The sequence below is a fragment of the Vespa velutina genome, chromosome 6 (genome assembly GCF_912470025.1).
Source record: "Vespa velutina chromosome 6, iVesVel2.1, whole genome shotgun sequence".
Lineage (NCBI taxonomy): Eukaryota > Metazoa > Arthropoda > Insecta > Hymenoptera > Vespidae > Vespa > Vespa velutina.
Window position 1 is genome coordinate 4534236 of NC_062193.1, and position 23501 is coordinate 4557736.

A 23501-nucleotide genomic window follows, 5' to 3' on the forward strand; every position below is an offset into this window, starting at 1 on the left:
AATTGAAAAATAAAAAAGAAAGAAATAAATAAACAAATAAAAAAAAAAAAAGAAAAAGGAAAAGAAAAAATTCCGATCGAAAGACTCGATGTTAAGATTTTAAATCACGTCGTTGACGTAAAAAAAAAAAGAAAAAAAAAAAGAAAAGATGTATTAATCGAATGGATTAAATTGAATAATTTATAATATCATTTCGTTGAACAATTTTCAATCGACGTCATATTTCTCTATTAACATTCTCGTCGCGTGGTTAAACATGGTATCGACAGTTTTTGATCGCCTTTACAGAGAAACTATCAAACATTCTGAATGTTTCAAATGTACGTATTATATCGAAAGAATACGAAGTATTGCATCAACGGTAATTGTCACATTAATTCATTGTACTTATTTATTATTTCGTGATCATTTTTTGAGAAAAAATAGATCAACGAGAATTGATATTTCTATCTCTTAAAAAACCAAAAGAAATTCTACAAAGATTTTGTTCTTTTTATGATATAGCTCGTATTACATTTGCTATACACATTATACACATACACATACACACACACACATACACACACACACACACACATGTACATACACATACACAACATATATAAATTTCTTTTTTCCTATTTTTAGTCATTATTATTATCGTAATTATATTAATTCGATCGTATATCGTAATTATATATACACCGATAATACTTATTACACTTTATTTATATATGTATATATATATATATATATATATATATATATATCACGATATAAAGAGATAAATGGAGTGAAGAATGAGAAAAAGAGAAAGAAACACAAGGATACACAAGAATAGAAAGGTATGTATGTATATATGGCGTCTTAAGTGAACATACGAATTTACGTGTAAGTAAAACTCAATATAATATCGATAAACCTCGTGTAGAGACAAAACGAGTAGATAAGAAATAAGAAGAACTCTATTGGCGAGATACTTTTTTTTTTGGTTTTGTTTTTTCTTTTCTCTTTCCACTGAACAGAATGATGTCGACACGCGAGATCGTAAGACGAAAGTAAACACCACGTAAATTAATCGCTAAGTTAAGAATAATAATAACAATAATAATCTTCGTATGTAAATATTTGTTTGCTTGTGCATCACATATATACGTGATTTATACTTTACACATGTTATTTATTAAAAACGTTCCCTTTTTATTTAACGTGATATACTAGTTAAAATGTTTCATAGATTATAATAATATATATTTAAATATATAATATATATATATATATATATATATATATCTATTATAAAGTTGGTTATCTTAAATAATAATCACCATACGTGGTAAGACTTGAACAATTTAGGTATTATTTGCGGTGTATCATTTATTATATTCATTGTAAGAAACGAAAGTATTGCCAAGCTAATTGGCTACATACTACATTGTAATTATAAAATTTTTAATTGAACTACGTGCATTGTTATTTATAAAATCCAGCTTCTTATCTATCAATATTTATATATATATATATATATATTTAAACGTTTGCATTTCATTCGATAGTTTTGCAAATCATTATCTTTATTTTTATTTCCGACATATTGAAGAAAAGAGATGATAGAGGCTGACTTAATGCTATTCAATTTTCACATTTTCAACGATTGGATTAACAAGAAGAAAAAGAAGAAGAAGAAGATGTTCGATCGTGCATATAATCTAAGATTCGTCGTAATTTCATTGGGAAAAGACCCTTTATAAAAACAAGGTTTATCTCCGAAAAATTCCTTTTTTATCTTAGAGTTTTATAATCTCAAGAAAAAGAAGTAGAAAAAAAATGGGGAAAGGAGGGAGGAAATGAAATTAGCACGTTAACCTCGCGCGAAAGAGTATAATTGATTTGTAATATCACCTGGGGAAATTTTTGCCTCACCATTTTTCTTTTTTATTATCATAGTCGCGTTCTAATGAGACCATCGTTATTCAATTATTTCAATTGGTGAGAAATGATTGAACTGCAAGGAAGGGTGTGTCTGTCGGCGGCATATCTTAGAAAGGCGTGACTTTAAGATTCACCACAATTTTATCCTTCGTTGATATATAAATAATATTACTAGTTTTTGTATCATCTGAATATACGCAAAATCTATTTACTCGTTGTAAACATTTTTTCTCTCCATTATTATCATAGCAATTTCTCTTCTCTCTCTCTCTCTCTCTCTCTCTCTCTCTCTCTCTCTCTCTCTCTCTCTCTTCTTCCTTCCTTATTTTCTTTTTTCTAGCAGGTTAAAAGGATTTCTCTGTCGTATTTTAAAATAATCCTTATATATTCTAGTCTACCTTTTTTTTCTTTTTCTTTCTCATTTTTCTTTCCCTTTCTGTTTATTATTGTTCGTGATCTATTATTCGACTTAATATTGCGATAACGAAATCGATCATCCATCCATTTGCTTAATAGATTATTATAATAATAACAACAATAATAATAATAATAATAATAATGATAATAATTTAATTAAAACGTTTAATTAATTCGTACGTTTCTGATCGATCGATTAATTTGATATTTGTTATTTTAAAATCGAACAAAATTGGATTATAACTAACGTTCAAGCCGAATATATTCTCATCGAGAAAATACGTCAATATTTTGCTTATCGCCGTATCGACGTTTATTTTTTTTTTATCTTACGATTAGTTTATACCTCATTTATTAATAATATTCTATATATATATATATATATATATATATATATATATATATATATATATTATACATAGATATGTATGTAATGATAATTTTATTGAAACGTTTTAATCGGTTTCTTCACGATATTCATTTTCACGGATTTATTCGTTAATTTTTTTATTTTTTTATTTCTTTTTTTTTTTTTTATTTTTAATCAAACGAAATTAGATTAAAAACGTAAATGTATACACGCCGAGATATTTGTCGATATTTTTTTTGCTTACATTATAATATAGACATTATTCTTATCGCCATCAGTTCATATGATTTAATTCATTGATTAATTGATATAATTGATATAATTTATATATTTTAATATCAAGTAAGTTTAATTATAATCGTCATGATTCTCATTAACTTTTTTATTATTTTTTCTTATTATTTTTTGTAAGCAGTATATATATATATATATTTGTTTTTTTGTTTTTTAATTAAATAATTTATAAACGGATTATTAAACAGCACGAAAATAAAAGGTCTTTAGTTATACGGACCTGTCCATATTGCATAGTCAATTAGTAATTAATAAATTTAAAAATGAATAAATTCTCTATTTATTATTTTATCATTAATTGTTAAATTATTAAATTATATAGAATGAAATGTTATAAATTATTAAATTATCATACGTTTGTTTTTGTTTTAGATATAAATTAAGTTTTTTTTTCTATTTCTTTTTTCCTTTTCCTTTTCCCTCTCTCTCTCTCTCTCTCTCTCTCTTTCTTTTTGATTTTTTTTTCTTTTTTTTTTTTTTTTTGTTTTCTCTTTTAACGTTATTACATACCTGTTGCTGATTTTCACGTTGCGTAGTTAAACGTGCTTCGACGCACTGTCTGGTCTCAAGGAAAGCCTGCCGTTGAGCCAGTTCTCTCGGATGATGTGTCAGCGCACCAGCAACGTTAGTACCACCTACCACGACTATTGAGCTGAGAAGCTGCAACCAAAGCGTATTTTCTCTGTTAATCGATAATAATTTTCTAACGTTAGAGTTAGTAGAACATTTAAACCGATTAGACCGACGAAATTATCATTAGTATTACGTCGGCGGGAATAATTTTAATCTCTTTCGAACTTACGTACGTAAATTATATCGCATTTTGCTGTGTCCTTGTTAAATTTATATATAATTTCTTATTTTTATTTATTTATTTATTTTCTTTCCTTTCTTGTTTATTTTTTTATTTTTTTATTTTTTTATTTTTTTATTTTAAACACCGGACCACGTCCACGTTCACGTCTTCCATATTTTAAAACGCAAATTCGTACGTGGACGTGTATAAATAATGATCCTTTGTATCATATTCAATAATAATGATAATAATAATAATAATAATAATAATAATAATAATAATAATAATAATAATAATAAAAGGAACGAAAGGAGTACAAGCAAATGCATATATTTTTTTTGTTATCTCTTAAACATTCCCACAGCTTAAGACTGTTTCTCGAGACAATAATTCATAGAATCGGAATAATTCTTTGAACGTTCCCCAAAAAAAGAAAAAAAAAAAAAAAAAAAAAAAAAAAAAAAAGAAGAAAAAAGAAAAAAAAAAGAGGAAGGGAAAATAGAAAATACGATCGTCAGTTCGTTTTCCTTTAAAAAGAAACTTTTTCAAAGACCTTTGAAAAACTCGAACGTGTTTCTTATATGACTTCTCGTAAAATAATCTACTTTAATAAATTTCTAGTTATTTTATTAGTTAACGTCATAATTAACCTCGCGTTAAACTTTCCAACGGAGATCTTTTAAATCTCGAACTAACTATATTTTGATTTTCTCGTAATAGTAGTAGCAGTAGTAATAATAGTAATAGTAATAGTAATAGTAATAGTAATAGTAATAGTAATAGTAGTAATAGTATCGATGAGTAAGTGTATAAAAAATGAGCGCGAAACCCGACAGTGGATTAGTGCTTCTTTTAAGGAGAAGGATCGGCGAACAAGGAGACTACTAAGAGGGCTTTAATACCGGATCAGTGTCCTGTGAGCCTGTGGATTCTGGAACGTGCGTTAGGATAGAAAAGTTTAATGCCGGATTAGTAAAGTGGTGAAGGTAGAAAGAAGGTGGAGATCGAGAAAAAGAAACTTTAAGGAAGTAGAAAAATGAAAAGAAAGAAAGAAAAAGAGAGGGAGAGAGAAAAAAAGACAGAACTAAGTGATATATACACATATATACAGGGGTATCCTATGCTTGAGTGTATGTATATATATATATATATATATATGTGCGTCTGTGTATGTATTTGTGCGCGTATATATATATATCTTTCTCTACTTCAATATCTCGAGAAAACAATAGGCAAGTAGATTAAAGGAATTTAGACTACAAAGAGAAAGGGTTGAAAAGAAAGGGTTGAAAACTTTTTTCTTTTCTTTTCCTTTCTAATACGAACGCAAGAATTTATACGTACATACATTTTACGACTTGATTTGACACTAGTAGTAGAGAAACTCGTAGAATTACTGTTAGATACAAATTGGATTGCTATGTCTTTCTCTCTCTTTCTTTCTTTCTCTCTCTCTCTCTCTCTCTCTCCCTCTCTCTCATCTCTCTTATCTCTCTTTAGAGAAATTAAAGAAAAATACTTGGGGTGTGGTAGCTTTTACTATGATTACTTATGCGTTTATCTAAGTTTTCTTACAAGGATGTCTACTCGAAATTTAATACTTCGACGATTGCAATGAGTTTTATAATTTTTTTTTTTTTTTTTTTTTTTTTTTTTTTTTTTTTTTTTTTTAATAGATTTATTTTTAATTTATTTAAAATAAGGAATCGACAGTGTTAATGTTTCGAAATATAAATTTTTAATTTATTTTTATTTATGTTTAGATACCTTTTAATCATATATTATATATATAAGATTGAATATAGAAATTTTATATTTTGAAATATTTTAGAGAGAAAGAGAGAGAAAGAGAAAGAGAAAGAGAGAGAGAGAGAGAGAGAGAGAGAGAGAGAGAGAGAGAGAGAGTTGATGCATTTTTATTTAATCGAGATAAATTATTTTATTTTACATGGAATAAAAAGTCGAAAGATAATATTTTGAAATTTTCATTTGAATGTATTTTTATTAATTAGATAAATTGTTCTTTAATATATAGAATAGGAAAGCGTAATTTAATATTTCTACATTCGTCGAGAGTACATTTTTATTTGATTTAAATCAATTTATATAGATATATATATATATATATATATATATATATATATATATATATATATATATAGGATAAATTATTTATATATTTTATATCTTATGTTTAAAAATTTATATAGAATTGGAGAATAATCTTCGTGATTCTTTTCTATAGAAATTATTTTACGTATCTTTTTTTATATCATTGGGACAATTTATAATATTTATAAATATATATATATATATATATATATATATATGTATGTATGTATGTATGTATGTATATATGTACATATGTACGCACGTACGTATGTACCTCTATGTACGAAGTATTTTCGTGATTCCAAATAGAAGCACGTCACCAATGTCATTGTATTGTTCCAAACTACGAGTTTGTTGATTAAGCTGATACGAATTCTAGAGATAGATTTGTAGCATAGGTCAAATTCACGACGCCATTCGCATAGTAATGGCCTAGGGGTAATCATAACTATCGAAGAGAATAGAGTCTATCGCAATTCGTGACAGGAGAGATGGAAGAGGAAAAAGGAGAAGAAGGAGAAGGAGGAGGAGCAGAAAGAGGAAGAGGAGAATTTGAAGAAACGAAAAAATTTTAGAAAAATTTCATTCAAATTTTGTGCGATATATAGAACGACAAATCGTCAAACTTTTCGACGATTTTACATTATCTTCAAACGACATATTTATATTTTACTTGTATATATCGAAAAGGTATGTACATACATACGTGTAGTATGTCTAATTTTAATTTTTTAACGTCTAAATCTGATCGATGAAAATTTCTCTTCGAGTGATTTTTTTATTGTTTTCTTGACTTTATATATATATTATATAGATTATATAAAAGCGTCATGTATCGATCGAGTGAAGGATAAAATATGAGAGTACAGTAGATAGTTTGGATATTTCTATGGAAAAATTGTTCATAATTTTTGTTCAACTTTTTTTCTTTTCCTTTTTTTTTCTTTTTTTTTTCTTCTAATTTTTAATTCCTTTTTCTGTTTTTATTTAATTCTCACTTACAAAACAAATTCGATGTGTGATATTTGAGTAATTTGATTGATGAGTTCACCCTCGATTTATTTTTTAATATATAGAAGTATCGATTGGATGAATATCGAATGACGATTAATGGATGCATGGAGCGTTTGAATATTATTTTTATGCAAAAAAAAAAAGAAAATTGTTCATCAGTTTACATTTAATTCCACTTTCTTCTTTTTTAATTACTTCTCTTTTTTTTCTCTCTCTCTCTCTCTCTCTCTTTCTTTTTTTTCTAATTCTCACCTGTAAAACGATTTAATCAACATTTTGGAGTAGTAGTTAATCGTAAAAAAGATGAAACACACATAGAAAGATGAGATTTGGAAATTCCACGCTTTGAATATTTCGTAAAATTTCGTGATATTGAAATATTTGGGCGGATTTCGTTGCAACCACCTGTAGGATTGTCAAATTGTTCTGGCTATATGCAATGTCAAACGGTCGTTCTCATATTCTCGTATCGAAAAATATTTCACGATCGAGAGAGAAAGAGGGGGAGGGGGTGGTAGTGATCTTCGACATACAGAAAGAGAAAAAAGCAGATCAAAAGAAAACAAATATCTGAAAATCAAACTGATCGTAGTCAGTTTTTCTTTTTTTTTTTTTTTTTTTTTTTTTTTTTTTTTTTTTTTTTTTTTCTTATCTTAATATCGTCCAAAAGACAAAAATCATGGTGGCGGTTGCATCGACGTTAATTAAATCAAATTAATATCGGCGAATTGTAATTTTAATGTATTGCGAATTAATTACAACCCACATTTATGAGGAATTCTAATGGAATTAGAAATTCGATCGATCTAGAAGTGTTTATAGAGAAACTGAAGTACAAGGAAACCTAGTGAAACATAGACTTAGAAAGATATACATGTGTATTTATATATATATAGAGAGAGAGAGAGAGAGAGAGAAAGAGAGAGAGAGAAACTCGTTCTATGAATGTCAATTATTCAGAAGGTATCCTCGAGGTACAACTTCCCTTTACGAATGTGCACTAGTTAGGAGACTCTATGCGCCTCTAAATCGTTGTGAATTTAATTTTGATATTATACGCAATTTCTGACAACCCTTCTTAATATTTCACGCTCTTGGAACGTTGTCTATAGTTGTTACAAATAAGAGTTAAGGGGTGAGTTGGTAAAAAAAACCTCCCTTCTCTTCCTTATTCAAGGTTATATCCCAAATGACATTTTTGTATTATGAATGCAATACCCTTAAAAATATTTCGATCGTCGGAGATATTTATTTATTTATTTATCTATCTCTTTTTCTTTTTCCTTCTTTTTCTTTTTCTTTATTCTTAAGATTTGTTAGGAATATTTTTTCCTCCCCTTTTTCTTTCCTCTTCTTCGGTGTTTTTAATTTTAATACGATCTTGACATTAATTGATAACAATCGTCAATTTATTTCTTTTATTTTCTTTTTCTTTCTTTTATTTTGTCTTTTTTTTTCGTCATAAAACTTTTTCTTACCAAGAAAATTTTGGAGAAGGATATATATATATATATATATATATATATGTGTATGTACGTCGTCGATAAGATTTATAGTATCTACATTTTCTATTTCAATTTAAAATGAGAGTAAAAAAGAAGCAAAACTATCAAACGAAATTGAAATGTTACGTCGACTGCAAATGATACCTTATGACATTAGAACTATTCGGATCTTGTTTCCACTTTAATGTCACCACGAAAAGCTGGTTATATCTATTCGCAGCACGATACTAATCACTTCCGTCTATCTATCTACATGACTCTATATACATATATAATATCGAAATACATAAATACATACATACATATATATATATATACACGTATATGTGTATATATATATATATATCTTCGTATCATTATGCAGCAATCATACTTCATATTCTTGCTAGAATCAAATATGTTACTGATTCCAAGAGACAGATGCATCTCTCTATACGCATATATGTATGATGTACATATATACGTATGTATATGATCTTCAAATCTTAATATATAGCAAATGCATATATGCTTCTAGTCCTAAGATACATATATATATATATATATATATATATATATCCAAAAGATTATGCCGTTTGATAACGTACGTAATAATAGAAATTATTTTATTGGAAAAATTTAACATTTCTCACAAAGTTAGGATAAACATTTTCTATTGCATACTTATCTCTTTTATTTATTATCAATTAAGGGTAATAAAGAGAAGTAAAAAGAAACAGAAGCAAAAAATGATAGAATAACTAAAAGAAAGGAAAAAAGAAAACAAAGGAAGGAAGATTAAAAAATAGCAGATCCGTTATCATTCTTTTTATCTTTTTTATATTTCGAAAAAAATTGAGATGATCTTCAATCCCCCTCTCCTCATTTACTCATCCCACTCTGCATCACCCCCCTTCCCATTGCATCTATTATATATATATATATATATGGTGTATATATGTAGAGTATCGACTAAATCGACGAATAATTGTCGATTTGTGTAAATGGAACTACTCTGGCAGGTTCGTTAAGTGAAAACCGACGTAGAAATAAATTACTCTAGTTCTCTTGCGAAAAGAAAATACAGAAAGAGAGATAGAGTGAGAGAGAGAGAGAGAGGGAGAGAAAAAGAGAAACAGAGAGAGAGAGAGAGAGAGAGAGAGAGAGAGAGAGAGAGAGAGAGAGAGAGAAGAGAATAGGGAAACCTTTATCTTGTAAACGTCTATCGCCCGCGCACGTCAAGTCTATTAAAATAATTGTTTATATAATACTTCTCGATTTCATTAAGCTTTTCTCATTTCAAAGCTTTCTTAAAGTAAAGTAAATATAATGGTTGATGTGGTTAAATGTTTAAATACAGATTGTAACCTGGTAAAAAGTTTCCGGGTCGTTTTTCAAAGAATCAATTTATTCTTTTCCGAAACTTTGTTTTGTTTTGTTTTTGTATCCTTCTTTTTATTTTCTTTTTTTTTTTTTCCATTTTAACTCGTGAAACTTACGAACTTAAAAAAAACTTATTGATAACCTTACATCACTACCTATAATCCATCCAATCAATATCCTTTACAATTTATTCAATTTGCTCCTGTGTAGAAAATGTATGTGTGTATGTGTGTGTGTGTGTGTGTGTAGAAAAAGAAAATATATACATCAAATATATTTAAACACGACGAAATTTAGTCTAACTCTCTCTCTTTCTCTCTCTCTCTCTCTCTCCCTCTCTCTCTCTCTTTCTGTCTTTCTCTCTATCTTTCTTTTTGTGAGTGAAAGAAAAGGGGTGAGTCGACCCCTTGAGAGGCCATTGTTTTAAGCATTGTTTCGTGAAGAGTGTATGAAACGAAATGGATGATGATGGGTGTAAGGAGTGGGGAGGGGGGGGGGAAGAGGAGGGAGATGATGAGAACAAGCTGGGTAGAGTGGGGGAAATGGTGGACGATGTCGTCATGGCTCGTTGTGGCGTTTTCGCGTCATTAAATCGTCGGAGCGTGCGGTATCGTTGAGTGGCTCGCATTGACGCCAAGAAGAAGAGGTTTTACAGAGAAAAGACCAGAGACTCTTTGGCCCTCGCTTCTCTTCTTTCTCCATCTTTTTCCCTTTCTCCTAACCCATCTGACTTCTAACGCGTCTAAGAAAATATCGATTTGCCCTTTTTTCCCCTTCCCTCTCCTATTTCTTTTTTTTCCCTTCCCCCTCCCCCCTCCCCACTCTCCCTCTCTTGTCTTATGTTTTATCTTTTCCTTTTTTTTTTCTCCCTTCATTTTACTTTTCTTTATTACTTTTCGTCGGACAGTTATGTGATATAACGTTTTACCTACACAACATATTCTTATTAATTAATTTTCGAGTGGTAAATTTAACAGAAACGTTTAACATTAATTGGCTATCGTGTTAATGCTTGTTAATGGTGGGAGGACGAACGAATATGAATTATCTTTATTCATCTTGTTATCTTTACGATAATATTGTTTTTTCATTGATTTCTCTCTTATTTTTTCTTTTTTCTACTTTTTCTTTTTCTTTATCGTACAGATATGCGAAATGTTTTATATTTATATTTATAATATTATTAGATAATTAATTTTCGCGTAATAGTTTATTAAATTGAACGTTTTAATTCAACACCCCTTTAATATTTCATTGAAAGTAAAAATATCATTTCGTAGACATTTTAATTTTTTTTGTATATGCGATGTGTGTGTGTGTGTTTTTTTTATCTGTTAAGATCTTTAACGATTAATATTCAAATAATATTAAATTTTAAAAAATGCATTATCGTTTGAGTTTTCGTTCTTTTTCATCTCGAATAAAAAAATAAAAAAAAAGAGAAGAAAGTAATAATAATGGATTCCATTTATAGACTGTTACAAAAAGTGTTAAAATAATTGAAGAAAATATGTGAAAAAAATATGTCGATTGGTTTAATAAAATCTGTAAATTGCCAACCGTAAAATATTTACATATACACATGTGGCATGCATACATATGTATGTAGGTATCTACATATGTATGTATGTATGTATGTATGTATTTATATATGTATGTATGTACATACGCGCATAGCTTTCCATATTTAATCCGATTACAGGTGAAAGGACGTGATACTCGTCATGATGCAAACGATAAACCGACGAGCGTAAATATTCTAAACAATATTTTTCAGTCCTTTTTGTTTTTTCTCTCTGTATTTTTTTTTCTTTTCCTTTTTTTTCTTTTTTTTTTTTTTTAATTTTTTTTTCACATTTTTTCTTTTCAATCCTTTAATGACTTCTAAAATACTTTGACGGACTTAACGAATGAATCGACACTGGTTGAATTTTTTTGTACCCTTCAATCACATTTTTTTTCATTCACGATGATCAGAAAGAAAAAGAACGCGAGAAAGCAAGAGAGAGAGAGAGAGAGAGAGAGAGAGAGCGAGAAGAAGTAGAGAAGGGATTACGGATTTGTTGAAGAAGAGAATGATAAAAGAGGAAGAAATAGTAGAAGAAGAAAAGAAAAAAAAGATAAAAAGGAAAAAAGAAAACTGTACAGAGAGAGAGAGAGAGAGAGAGAGAGAGAGAGAGAGAGAGAGAGAGAGAGAGAGATAATAAATATTCCAACGTCAAATCCGGATGAAAATATGTTAATTCCGCTCAAAATCAAGATGACTCATGAATACGTATAATTAGAATAGATAAAAAAATAAATAAAAAAAAATAAAAAATCATGAAGGAGAGAGAGAGAGAGAGAGAGAGAGAGAGAGAGAGAAAGAGTAATTTAAAGTCGTCGATTCCTTTTAATAGTCTTGGAGTGAGACAAGACGATAAGAGATAGAGTGTGAAAGAGATAGAAATAAATAGAGAGAGAGGGAGAGAGAGACAGAGAGAGAGAGAGAGAGAGAGAGAGAGAGGAAGTAGGGTGTAAAAGTAGGGTGTTGCGAAGCCAACGCTGGATCAACTTGTTTCTCGTCGGAAAACTAAGCTCTAACGAGATGCAATTAGTTCGTAAACAGGTCGCTACCTGTCGTAGTCGTAATCGTAGTCGTAGTCGTATTCATAGAGTAGTCGTAGTCGTAGTCGTAGTCGTAGTTGTAGTTGTAGTTGTAGTCGTAGTCGTAGTCGTCGTTTTTCCTTCGTAGAAAATGCAGAGTCGCGAGTTCATTCGCGATCCTCGAACGATCTCGTAAAACTTCGATACTTTATTGTCGTCGTCGTTCTTTACTAATTAACGCGTCATGAAATTTATTTAAAGTTTACGCGTTTACGCGAGGAAATTAAAGCTGGTATACTGCATTTGACACATATATAATATATATGTATATATATATATATTTTTTTTTTTTTTCAATTTTTTAATTTTTGATTTCTCATTTCTTATTCTTGAGCTTTATTTTTTTATTTTATTTTATTTTATTTTATTTTATATCCTTTCATTAAAAAGAAAAGAAAAACGCACGTTCTCCATCTCCATTCACATTTATTGCGATTGTCTCTTTCCTCTCTGTTTTCATTTTTTTTTCTTTTTTTTTTAATTATTTACTTGTCTTTATTTTTCTCCATTTCCGACGATCGAGGAAACACAAAGCTGCGTGCTACGACCGATATTTCCTTTTTTCTTTTTTTCCGCGCATTATTTTTAAATATTTTTTTAATTTTTTACTCTGTATTTCTTTATATTTTCTTTTATTTTTATTTCATTTCATTTTATTTTAATTTTTTTTTTTTTTTTTTTTTTTTTTTTTTTTTTTTTTTTTTTTTTTTTTATTAGAAAACAAAAACGAAAAAATTTCATATCTGAGTTTAATAAGATTTCGTGTTTCAACGAAATAACGTCTGGCAAGAGATTCGCGCTAGAAAGAAGTGGATTATAAGGATTTTCTATATTTTTTTATTCACATTTATTTTGTTTGTTTCTTTTTCTTTTCCCTTTCCTTTTTTTTCTCTCTCTCTTTCTCTATACGACGTTCAGAAACACTTTTTTTTTACTTTCTGGTTACAAAGTTAAATGAAAAAGTTCACATGCATACGGGATAGAAAACGAGCCGGTTAAAAGAGACTCTCGTGCGTTTGAGAAATAATATATCTACGTGTGAGATATACATTGTCTATGTACATACATATATACATACATATATATATATATATATATATACATATACGTGCACATATATAGATGTATTTATGCATGTGTTTATATTATAAAAAAAAAGAAAACAAATCTTATAGCATATAATAATAATAATAATAATAATAATAATAATAATAATAATAATAATAATAATAATTTTTCTAATCCAGTCACGAATATTTCGACTCGAATTGGAGATTTCTAATATTAAAAATAGAATAAAAATGAACTTTCATTTCCAATTCATAGATGGATGTATAGAGATATTACACGAAATGTTCGACGTAAATCTTAAAATTTTCTTGACAAAAATACGAATGAAATTTTTCGACCTTCTTTTTATCTTTTTATTGCCTTTTTTTCTTTAGGTCATATCATATAAGATTATACCATATCCATATCAATATGTGTTACAGCAGATACATATTTATAAATCTATATCACTCTAGGGAATATATACGATAACGAAGGAGATACTTCTAATATATTTTTTCTTTCTTTTTTATACCCAATTATTCTAAATCCACTTGGTGAAACGTTAAAAGAAATTGTTATCTAGTATTTTGTCCGAAATTATCTATGTGATTTAGCGTTTTGATTGATACAATTTTTTTCATACAATTATAATATTGAGATGGAATAATATATTTATTCCATTGTTTATTCAAACGTTAATAATATATTTTTATTAATATATTTTTTCTCCTCTTCTCTCTCTCTCTCTCTCTCTCTCTTTTTCTCTCTCTCTCTCACTTACATTTGAAAAAATCGTACGTGAATTTTCATCGGTTTATTCTGAGGATAATATAGGTTGAATAAAAAAAAGAGAAATTCCTAGATGATTTTAAAAATAAATTACACTTTTTCTTTATAGTAAAGCTTGCAGTTAAACCTGTAATTTGACGAGCGATTCTCGTTGAGTTTCACAATTTAAAAAAAAAAAAAAGGAAGGAAGGAGTAAAAAAGAAAAAAAATTGTCTGAAAAATCTCGAAAGTGAGTAATTCATTTTTAAAATCACCTAATAATTTTGAACCCATCCTGTGGGCTATATATATATATATATATATATATATATATATATATATATATATATATATATCTTTTTTCTCGTAATTGTTTAAAAAAAAAGATAAAATAACACTCTCGTTCCCAACGAATTATTATGATAAAGTCGTACCTTTTTTATACTCGAAAAAGCTACATAATGATATTCACGTTGGATTATTATATTAACGATGATATATTTTTCCTTATCAAAAAAAGAAAAAAAAAAAAAAAGAAAAAAAAAAAGAAAAGAAAAAAAAAAGAAAAGATAAAAGAAAAAATAAAAGGAAAATGAGAGAAAAAAATACTCTCTCATTTTCGATGAATTATTATACGAAATTTGTTTGTTCTTTTATTCGTGAAAGAGATCGTATATGATTTTCATAGGATCACCGTGATGATATTTATGTGGGCTGTCTCATTTGTATCTTTTTCTAACGTCTAATCCCATAACAGTGTGGTGAGAGTGATCCCTCGGGAGAGAGAGAGAGAGAGAGAGAGAGAGAAAGAGTGAAAGAAAGAAAAAAAGAAAGAGAGAGAGAGAGAAACAGAGAGAGAGAGAGAGAGAGGCAAGACGCTTTTATACCAAAATTACATTTACCTCTATCATTCTGGAGAGAAATTCGCGTTCGCGTCAGTTATTTCTCAAAGTAATTTTCATGACGTTATTCGGGTCAAAGGACGTATTTCGTGTCGACACACCGAGCATCGTGCAGACGATAGTAATCGACGTTCCTGCAACGCTTGGAAGATACAACGCGTTGGCATTAGACGAGACACGCGTACACGTATACGTACATGCACAAATGTATATATTTATATATATATATATATATATATATATATATATATATATATATAAAGTTTCGTTTTACGTTTTTGCAAAAAATAAAAGAGATGCTGTTCATGTCGAGAAAAAGCGTTGTTGCTCTCAACGAGCTTTAATCAGAGTCTTTTCCATATAGCCTCATAACATCCCTAAAACACCATTAGAATTTCTCGAGAAAACTCTTGCTCGAACTAAGTATATGTATGTGTGTGTATGTATGATACGATACATATACATGCAATGTATATATACGTCCGAAGCAGAGATAGAAGAAGAGAGATAGAGGAATAGAGAGAGAGAGAGAGAGAGAGAGAGAGAGAGAGAGAGAGGGAGAGAGAGAGAGTTTACTATGTTAGGAATTTCAGTTGGAATCCTATATCGTCGCGTTCTCTCCTATTTATCGGGATTCCTTTCTGATTCCTCCATAGATTTCGTTAATGTTAGAATCTGTGCGTACTCGTATCCTAATACGTAGATTGTAAATCTAATGTTAGTCTTTCGATATGAAATCGAGATAATATTAAGATAATGATAAAATTATAGATATATTTAGAAATTTTGTTACAGTGCATATTTGTTTGTTTGTTTGTTTGTATGTGTGCATATGTGCAAAATACAATTCGAAAATATCATCGCATATATTTATAAATATTTTATCCTCTGTTATTATACTCCATGAATATTCTATTTCAATATAATTTCATTCCTGCCTTCCTTCTTATTCTTTCGCAAAGTATAAACATTTTCTCAAATGAAATTAGCTTGATTAAATAAAAGGAGAGGGGTCGGAGGGGGGAGGGGGAAAATACGAGAAATGAAGAAACAAGAATTTATCATTTAATTAAAATTAAAATCACTCATGCATTTAGCACCTTTGTAATTTAATTCATAACTATATTTCCATTGATGTGTATATAAGTATTTGAAATTATTGAAACTGTTTTACATCATTCGTGAATATTCTACGTGAGAATGAAAAAATTTATTCCCCTTTTTCCATCCCTCTCCCATCCGCCTCTATTACTAATAATTTTAATAATAATTTATCGTTTTTTGAATTTTTCAAAAGTTCCTAAGATTCTGTAGTTTCGCAAAAAAAAAAGAAAAAAATACAAAGAAAAATTAGTCTAAGAAAGTCTAGGAAAAAGAAATGATTGATTTTAAAAATCATGTGGAAACATTTAGTCCGACTCCCTAGAGAATTTTAACCGACCCCCTAGAGACTTTTAGCACATCCCTGGAGACTTTTAATTCACTCCATGTTCCTGACAAATTTTAACCTATCTCTAGGGATTATTATAGCCCACCTCTGGACACCCTTTTAACCCACTTGTTTACTTCTTAATAAACGTTTTTTTTTTTTTTATATAATAAAAAGTATATGCATACGATCGAAAATAATTACAATATTTCCAATATCGATGGCAAGTACTAGTGAATTAATTGATTTATTAACAACTGTTCTATTTGCTCTTGAGGCTCGTTAGAATTTCTCTATATAAATAAATTCTATCTAAATCGTACTTTTACATAGAGAAGTTCGGTTATGTTATCTCGTTGAGAAATTCGAAACACCTTTGGTATTATTAAAGGAGAGAGAAAAAGAAAAAGAGAAAAACAGAGAAAGAGAGAGAGAGAGAGAGAGAGAGAGAGAGATCCAATTAACAGTATCCACTAATTAACCGTTGTCAACATCCCCGATGAACCTTTTTGCATAAATGGCTCATCCCTTTTTTTACGCTCGTACAAGCTTTATTTTTCTCTGTAATTTTTTTCCTCTGTCTTTCTTTCTCTCTCTCTCTCTCTCTCTCTCTCTCTCTCTCTCTCTTTCTTTTTCTAACACATACATACGTTGATGTTATTTTTTGTGTCTCGTACGCTCTTTTGTCAATAACAACAAAGAAAAGATTGGAAAAGAAAAAGTATTTCACGTCATTTAACGATCGTAAAATTCATAATTAGGTATATGTATTGTGTAATGAAACGCTAAGAGTATTGTTTTATTGTTTTTCTCTTTCTTCTTTATTTTGTTCTCATTTTCCGTTCTTATTTCTTTTTCTTTTTCTTTTTCTTTTTCTTTCTTTCTTTTTTCTTTTTTTTTTTTTCATTTCTTATTTTTTGCTCATCTGCACTCGTCAGACGTATAATAGAAAGAAAGAGATACATACGTATATACAACGATTTCTAAAACGAAACTACGAAAATCGATATGTCACATTTTAAAATACCCTGTATATATGTATACGCATGTACGTGCTTACGTATATACAGCTTCAATGATTTTTTTGGGGGATGTCTTTAAAATGAGATTAAAAATCTCTCGGCGAAATATTTTTTTATAGTCGAAATGAAATTTTCAAATTGTTTATCTTTCTTATTTTGTTTATCCTCCTACGCTCTACCACCTCTTTTATATTGTCATTTTCGTGTATATTTCGATCGAAAATTGCGATATAACTCGGAGAGAGAGAGAGAGAGAGAGAGAGAGAGAGAGAGAGGAAAAACAAGAAAAAAGTAGTAAAATCGTACGAAAGAATGATCGAATCATCGGGGTACATTGGAAATGTGGATATGAAAAAATAAAAGAAAGAAAAAGGAAAAATGAAAAATGAAAAAGACAAAAAAAAGAATCATGTACGTAACGAACGTACGAAATTGAACGTACGAAAACAATGGGGAAATTTGAAAAAGCGCAAAATGAAAAAATGCGAAAGTGTTGATAGTAGAGAGAGAGAGAGAGAGAGAAAGAGAAATGGAGAATATGAGGAATAGGAGGGGATATAGGAAAATTGTGATTGGTCCTTTTCTAAAAGCTTACAACGTTCATGATCGAGTCTCTTCCTCCTCCTCATCCTCCTCCTCCTCCTCCTCCTCCTCCTCCTCCTCCACCTCCTCCTCCTCTTCCTCCTTCTCCTCCTCCTCTTCTTCCTCCTCTTCCTTTTCCTCTTTCCTATTTTTCTATTTTCCTCCCTTCGTTAAACAATATTACGGATATGAAATGTACTTGGTTAGGTTATTACGTGGAAAAATAAAAATAATATTGGTAAACGTGTTAGGATATTTCACGAAGCAATTTCACCATTTTCGACAGAAACCGGACATTTTATTCTCTTGGCAAATATACCTGATACATATGTATCTACATAGATAGCATACATATGTACGTACATACGTATATACATTGTTTCATTGCAAATCGCGTTTATTATTGTTCTCCTAAAGGAAGAAAAGTCGTTCCGATAAAATAAATACATATGGCTTGGTTATTTTTATTTATTTGTTTTGCGGGCGTTTTGGGGGAGGTCAGTACTTTTAAATATTGCATTTGATATATTAAACAAATACTCAGTATTTAGAATAAAATATGATGACGTATAATATAAATGACATTTAATTATTTGCCTGTGTTGTATTTATTATCAACAAAATATTTCTACATACTGATTTTATTTAATTAAAAAAAAAAAAAAAAAAAAAAAAACAAAAACAAACAAAAAAGAAAAAACAAAACAAAACAAAAAAAAAGAGAGAAAAAACAAAACAAAACAAAGAAAGATATGTAAGTATTTACAAATCTTTCAGATTTGTTCCTGAATTATTTTAAAAATCGACAATTCTTTTTTTCAGACATTTTCGAATAAATTTATCTCTGTCAATCGTGAAATTACAAATTTAAAATTTTAAATTACCTGACTATAATTACAAGGAAGATAAATTTATTCTCGAGAAGGTTCAATAGTACTTTTTATAAAATAAATTCAGAAGAAAGATGTCAATCGTTTTTGGCCCATCAAAAGAGCTTTTGATTCATCTTAATTTAAACAATACTTGATACATACACACACACACACACACACACACACACATATATATACATATATATTATATATACAGAGAGTTTTCGCTGTGATGCTACAATATCTTGTTAATTTAAATAAAAGAAGAAGTTTACGTTAAAAGAATAAAATATTCATCGTTATAGTCTCCTCTTAAAAAGCTCCGACGATTGACCAAAGAGCAAAGAAACGAGGTCGTCGACGACGACGAGAAAGTCCTTGTTGAATCTCACGAGAAAGGGAGAGAAAGAGACAGAAAGAAAGAGAGAGAGAGAGAGAGAGAGAGAGAGAGACCAATGTAGAAAAGGTATAAGAGGAAGTGTACGGGGGGTGATAGGTGGTGGGGTTTGTGACGGGGTTGGGCCGCAGAAAAGGGTAGTTTTCTCCCTACTTTCGCCATTAGTTTTTCCCTCGATAGACCCTGTACGCGAATGGAATAACCGAGTTGGTGACTACTACTGCTGTTACTCTTGCTATTGCTATTGCTGGTTACTATAGCCTTCGGTTAAACACACACACACACACACGCATACACATGGACATACACACGCACACTTTTATAAACGATAATTAAATTGGATGAGGACTCTTGATGGCCACTTTTTACTCTTGGTATATAGAAAAGTTTGCGCATTAAAAGCTCACGAGCGCTAGGATAAAAATTGTCAATCTTTTCATTTCTTTTCTTTTCTTTTCTTTTCTTTTCTTTTCTTTTTTCTTTTCCTTCTTTATTTTTTTTCTTTTTTTTCAATCCAATTTTTCCTTTTCTTTTTCTTTTGTTTTCTTTGTTTTTGTTTCTTTCCTTTTTTCTGCTTACGAGTCGCGACATGTTTTCTTAATTGCAAATGAAATTCTTTTTCTTTCTTTCTTTTTTTCTTTCTTTCTTTCTTTCTTTCTGTCTTTTCTTTTTTTTTTTTTTTTTTCTTGTAATTTTGTAATTAATATCAATAGATAAAGAAGCGTCGATCGATAAAGTTCGTCTTATCACACGATCATTAGAATATCTTATTTATTTATAGAATTTATCTGATCGATTTATAGTTGTATCAATTGATCAAAGTGGATAATAAACTTTCGATAAAAAATAAATCTTATCCAATTGCCGGGGAAAAAAGTTTGTATTCGGGATAAGCTTCGCTTGATTTTAGAAATTACGAAAGTTTTCTTTGATTCTCTTCGATCATCGGTCAAAATTATTATTCAACTCGCGTAAAAACGTTGAAATAAAAAAGAAAGAAAGAAAGGAAGAAAGAAAGAATGAAAGTAATGTACGAGAAGTCACTAGGGAAAAGTCGAATGCAAACGCGTAAAACGAGTATAAGGGGGAGAGAAGGGGGAGGTATGCCGCGTGCGCATTTTTTCGAGAGAGCAAATTTTTCTTTTCCTTTCTTTTTGTTTCGCGAACGATTAGTTTTTTCATCGTTTCGTTATTTCCTTCTTTTTCTTTTCTTTTTTTTTTTTTTTCTTTTTCTTTTTCTTTTCCTTCTCATTTTCGTCTTACGATGGCAAATATAACGCACGAGAGAACTCTCGAATTCGTTTTGTGCACATTGACACGCTTTTTTTTTTTCTTCTTTCGCGTGAGTGAAAAATTAAAAAAAAAAAAAAAAAAAAAAAAAAAAAAGGAAAAGAGGATAAAAAAAAAAGAAGAGAAAAAAGAAAATTAGTTTGTTTATGTAACTCTTGCAACTAGATAGGTAGGTCATCGTCGTAGTCGTAACGAGTTATGCAATGAAGTAATATTTTTCCCTTTTATTTATTTTTTTTTTTTCTTGGATTTTTTTCAATTACAATCAGACTACTTTTCCATAATCATTTGTGTTTCGATCGTGACGCTCGAACGGTGATGCTCGCGGAAAAAAAAAATGGAAAAGCTTTGGCAATGGATCAAAGTTTATGATTATTTATTTGGTAGGAATGGGAGATTAAATTCCCTAGATGTCATGTCCAGTTCTCATTTAGGATTTAAACATTGTGTACGATTGAATAGTCGTACACTAGTTATCTCTCTCTTTCTCTCTTTCTCTCTCTCGAGACTAGAACTAAATTCATTTTAATCGATCATTAATGCAAAGGATCGGTCCGATTGTTCGTTCGTGATCAATGTCTTGCCATCGCAGCGTATTCGCACGTATATCTCTATCGTTATATGCCAATATAGGAACTATCCGATCGATCACACTCGATCTACGTCGACCATGACCTACATACTCGAATTTCCATAAAATCGATGATAAGCTTTAAGCTTTTTCAACAAAGTGCATTGTTAGTCGCGATTGTTATCGACAATGAAATTATTTTCGGACTAATCTAGAAAATGATATCTAGAGATCGAAAGATCGTTGTCTATTTTTTTTTCTTTCTTCTCTCTCTCTCTCTCTCTCTCTCTCTCTCTCTCTCTCTCCTCAGACCATTAACATTCCTCTTCCTAGTCCTATTAACGTTTAAATACGGCAAGTAACGATAAGCGAATTCATTTATCATATTCTCGTTACGAAATGTGTCTTCGTAATAGTTTCGAAAAGGGATGAGAATGAAAAAAAGAAAAAAAAGAAAGAAAAGAAAAGAAAAAAAAAAAAAGGAAGAAAGATAAAGAGGAATAGAAAAAGTGCGTGCATTTTTACTTATAAACAGGAACGAGTCAGTCATTCATAAAATTCATTATCGCTCGTTAATCATAATATATAGTAAAGTAGGATGGTGGTGGGTCGGTTAGGATAAAACAAACGGGTCGAGATTGCTAACTATAGTTACTGAGAAAATTGGAGCTACCTATATGATGTCGCGCGCCATCATGATTTATGATACCTACACACCGGCTGCTCTAATCTCTCACCGGGTTTTTTTTATACTTCATCTTTTTTTTTCCTTTTGTTTTTTTTTTCTTTCTTGTGTTATTTTCTTTTTTTTTTTTTTTCTTTTTTTTTTTTCTTTCTTTCTTTTTTCTTTTTTCACATGACTACTCCACCGATCGAACTAGAAACATTATTTCCTATTTTCCCTTTTTTGTTTTCTTCTTTAATTATTTTTCTTTTGTTCTTATTTGTTTGTTTGTTCCTTTTCTTTTTTTTCGTTTTGTTTCTTCTCCGTTTTGTTTTCTTTTATTTCTCGTATATCTATCTATATCTATTTCTTTCGATCGTCAGAGAGAATTCGTTCGTTGAAGTAATTAATGATTACCGATACGCGACACTCATTAACCCATATATATTTTCTTTTTCCATTTTTTTTTGTTTTTTTTTTTTTAATGAAAATGAATTTGATGTCGAACAAGTGAGTTGAATTTTTTTTTTTTTAATCAGAACGGGGTGGGGGTTAGGGAAGAAGGATAGATAAGAAGGAACGAAAGCGAAAGGTAGATGAGAAAAAAGAAAAAAAAGACAAAAAGAAAAAAAAAGAAAACCGTCAACAAAACCGTACGAATAACATTCGCATTGTATTTTCGAATTCAATGGAACGTCGATTCCGAGGACCCTGTGTTGTGTTGTTGTACCGGACAAATTTAATGATTGGCAAACATTTGTAAAACACGAAAGTAACAAATCGGATCAATCGATACATTTGTACAAACGCATCGGAATAAAACCTCTAATAGGTTTTTTTTTTTTTTTTTTTTTTTTTTTTCTGTTACTACTAACACGAGAAGATGAAATTTTGTGCTTTTGCAATTGTTATTTTACTTGATTCGACCTGTCGATTGATTTACTTACAAAAAAATATTTTACATATCAAATTATATACAATTTTTTTTTTTTTTTTAATGATGAAAGGTTGACAATGATTCAAAAGTAAAATTTCAATAAGTGATAGGATAAGTAGGATAACTAAAAACAAAAAAAAAAGAGAGAGAGATATATATATATATATCTAATAGTCGTTTTACTTTTTCTTTTCTTTTTCTTTGTTTTTTTTTTTTTAATTTGTACCTTTTAATCGACTCCATCATATCGATCTCTCTAACACATTAAATATGAATGAAATTTTAATAAGATAGTAAAGCACATATGACGGTCTATTATTTTCCTATTTCTTTTTTAAATTCACGATTATCAATCGACTCCATTGTATCGATCTTTGAAACAATTCAAATGTCAAATTATATACATCCTATGTATGTACAAGATTGATTTCAAATAATACAATATAAAATGACTAATATTAATCGCAATGATAATTAATAGTAAAACAAATTTTCAATGTGATCGAATCAGGATACGATGGATAATTTATATTAAAAAAAAAAAAAAAAATAGAAGAGAGAGAGAGAGAGAAAGAGTTAGAAAGAAT

General features: G+C 29.3%; 1 protein-coding gene across 3 annotated transcripts in view; it reads right to left on the reverse strand.

The window, feature by feature from the left end:
* LOC124949970 (adenylate cyclase type 6) overlaps positions 1-23501 on the reverse strand; it is a 77784-nt gene that overhangs the window by 20808 nt on the left and 33475 nt on the right. For all 3 annotated transcript variants that reach the window (XM_047495926.1, XM_047495928.1, XM_047495927.1), the window contains one exon: positions 3503-3652. In XM_047495926.1, the coding sequence (XP_047351882.1) occupies positions 3503-3652 (150 nt within the window). The remainder of the gene's footprint in view (positions 1-3502; positions 3653-23501) is intronic.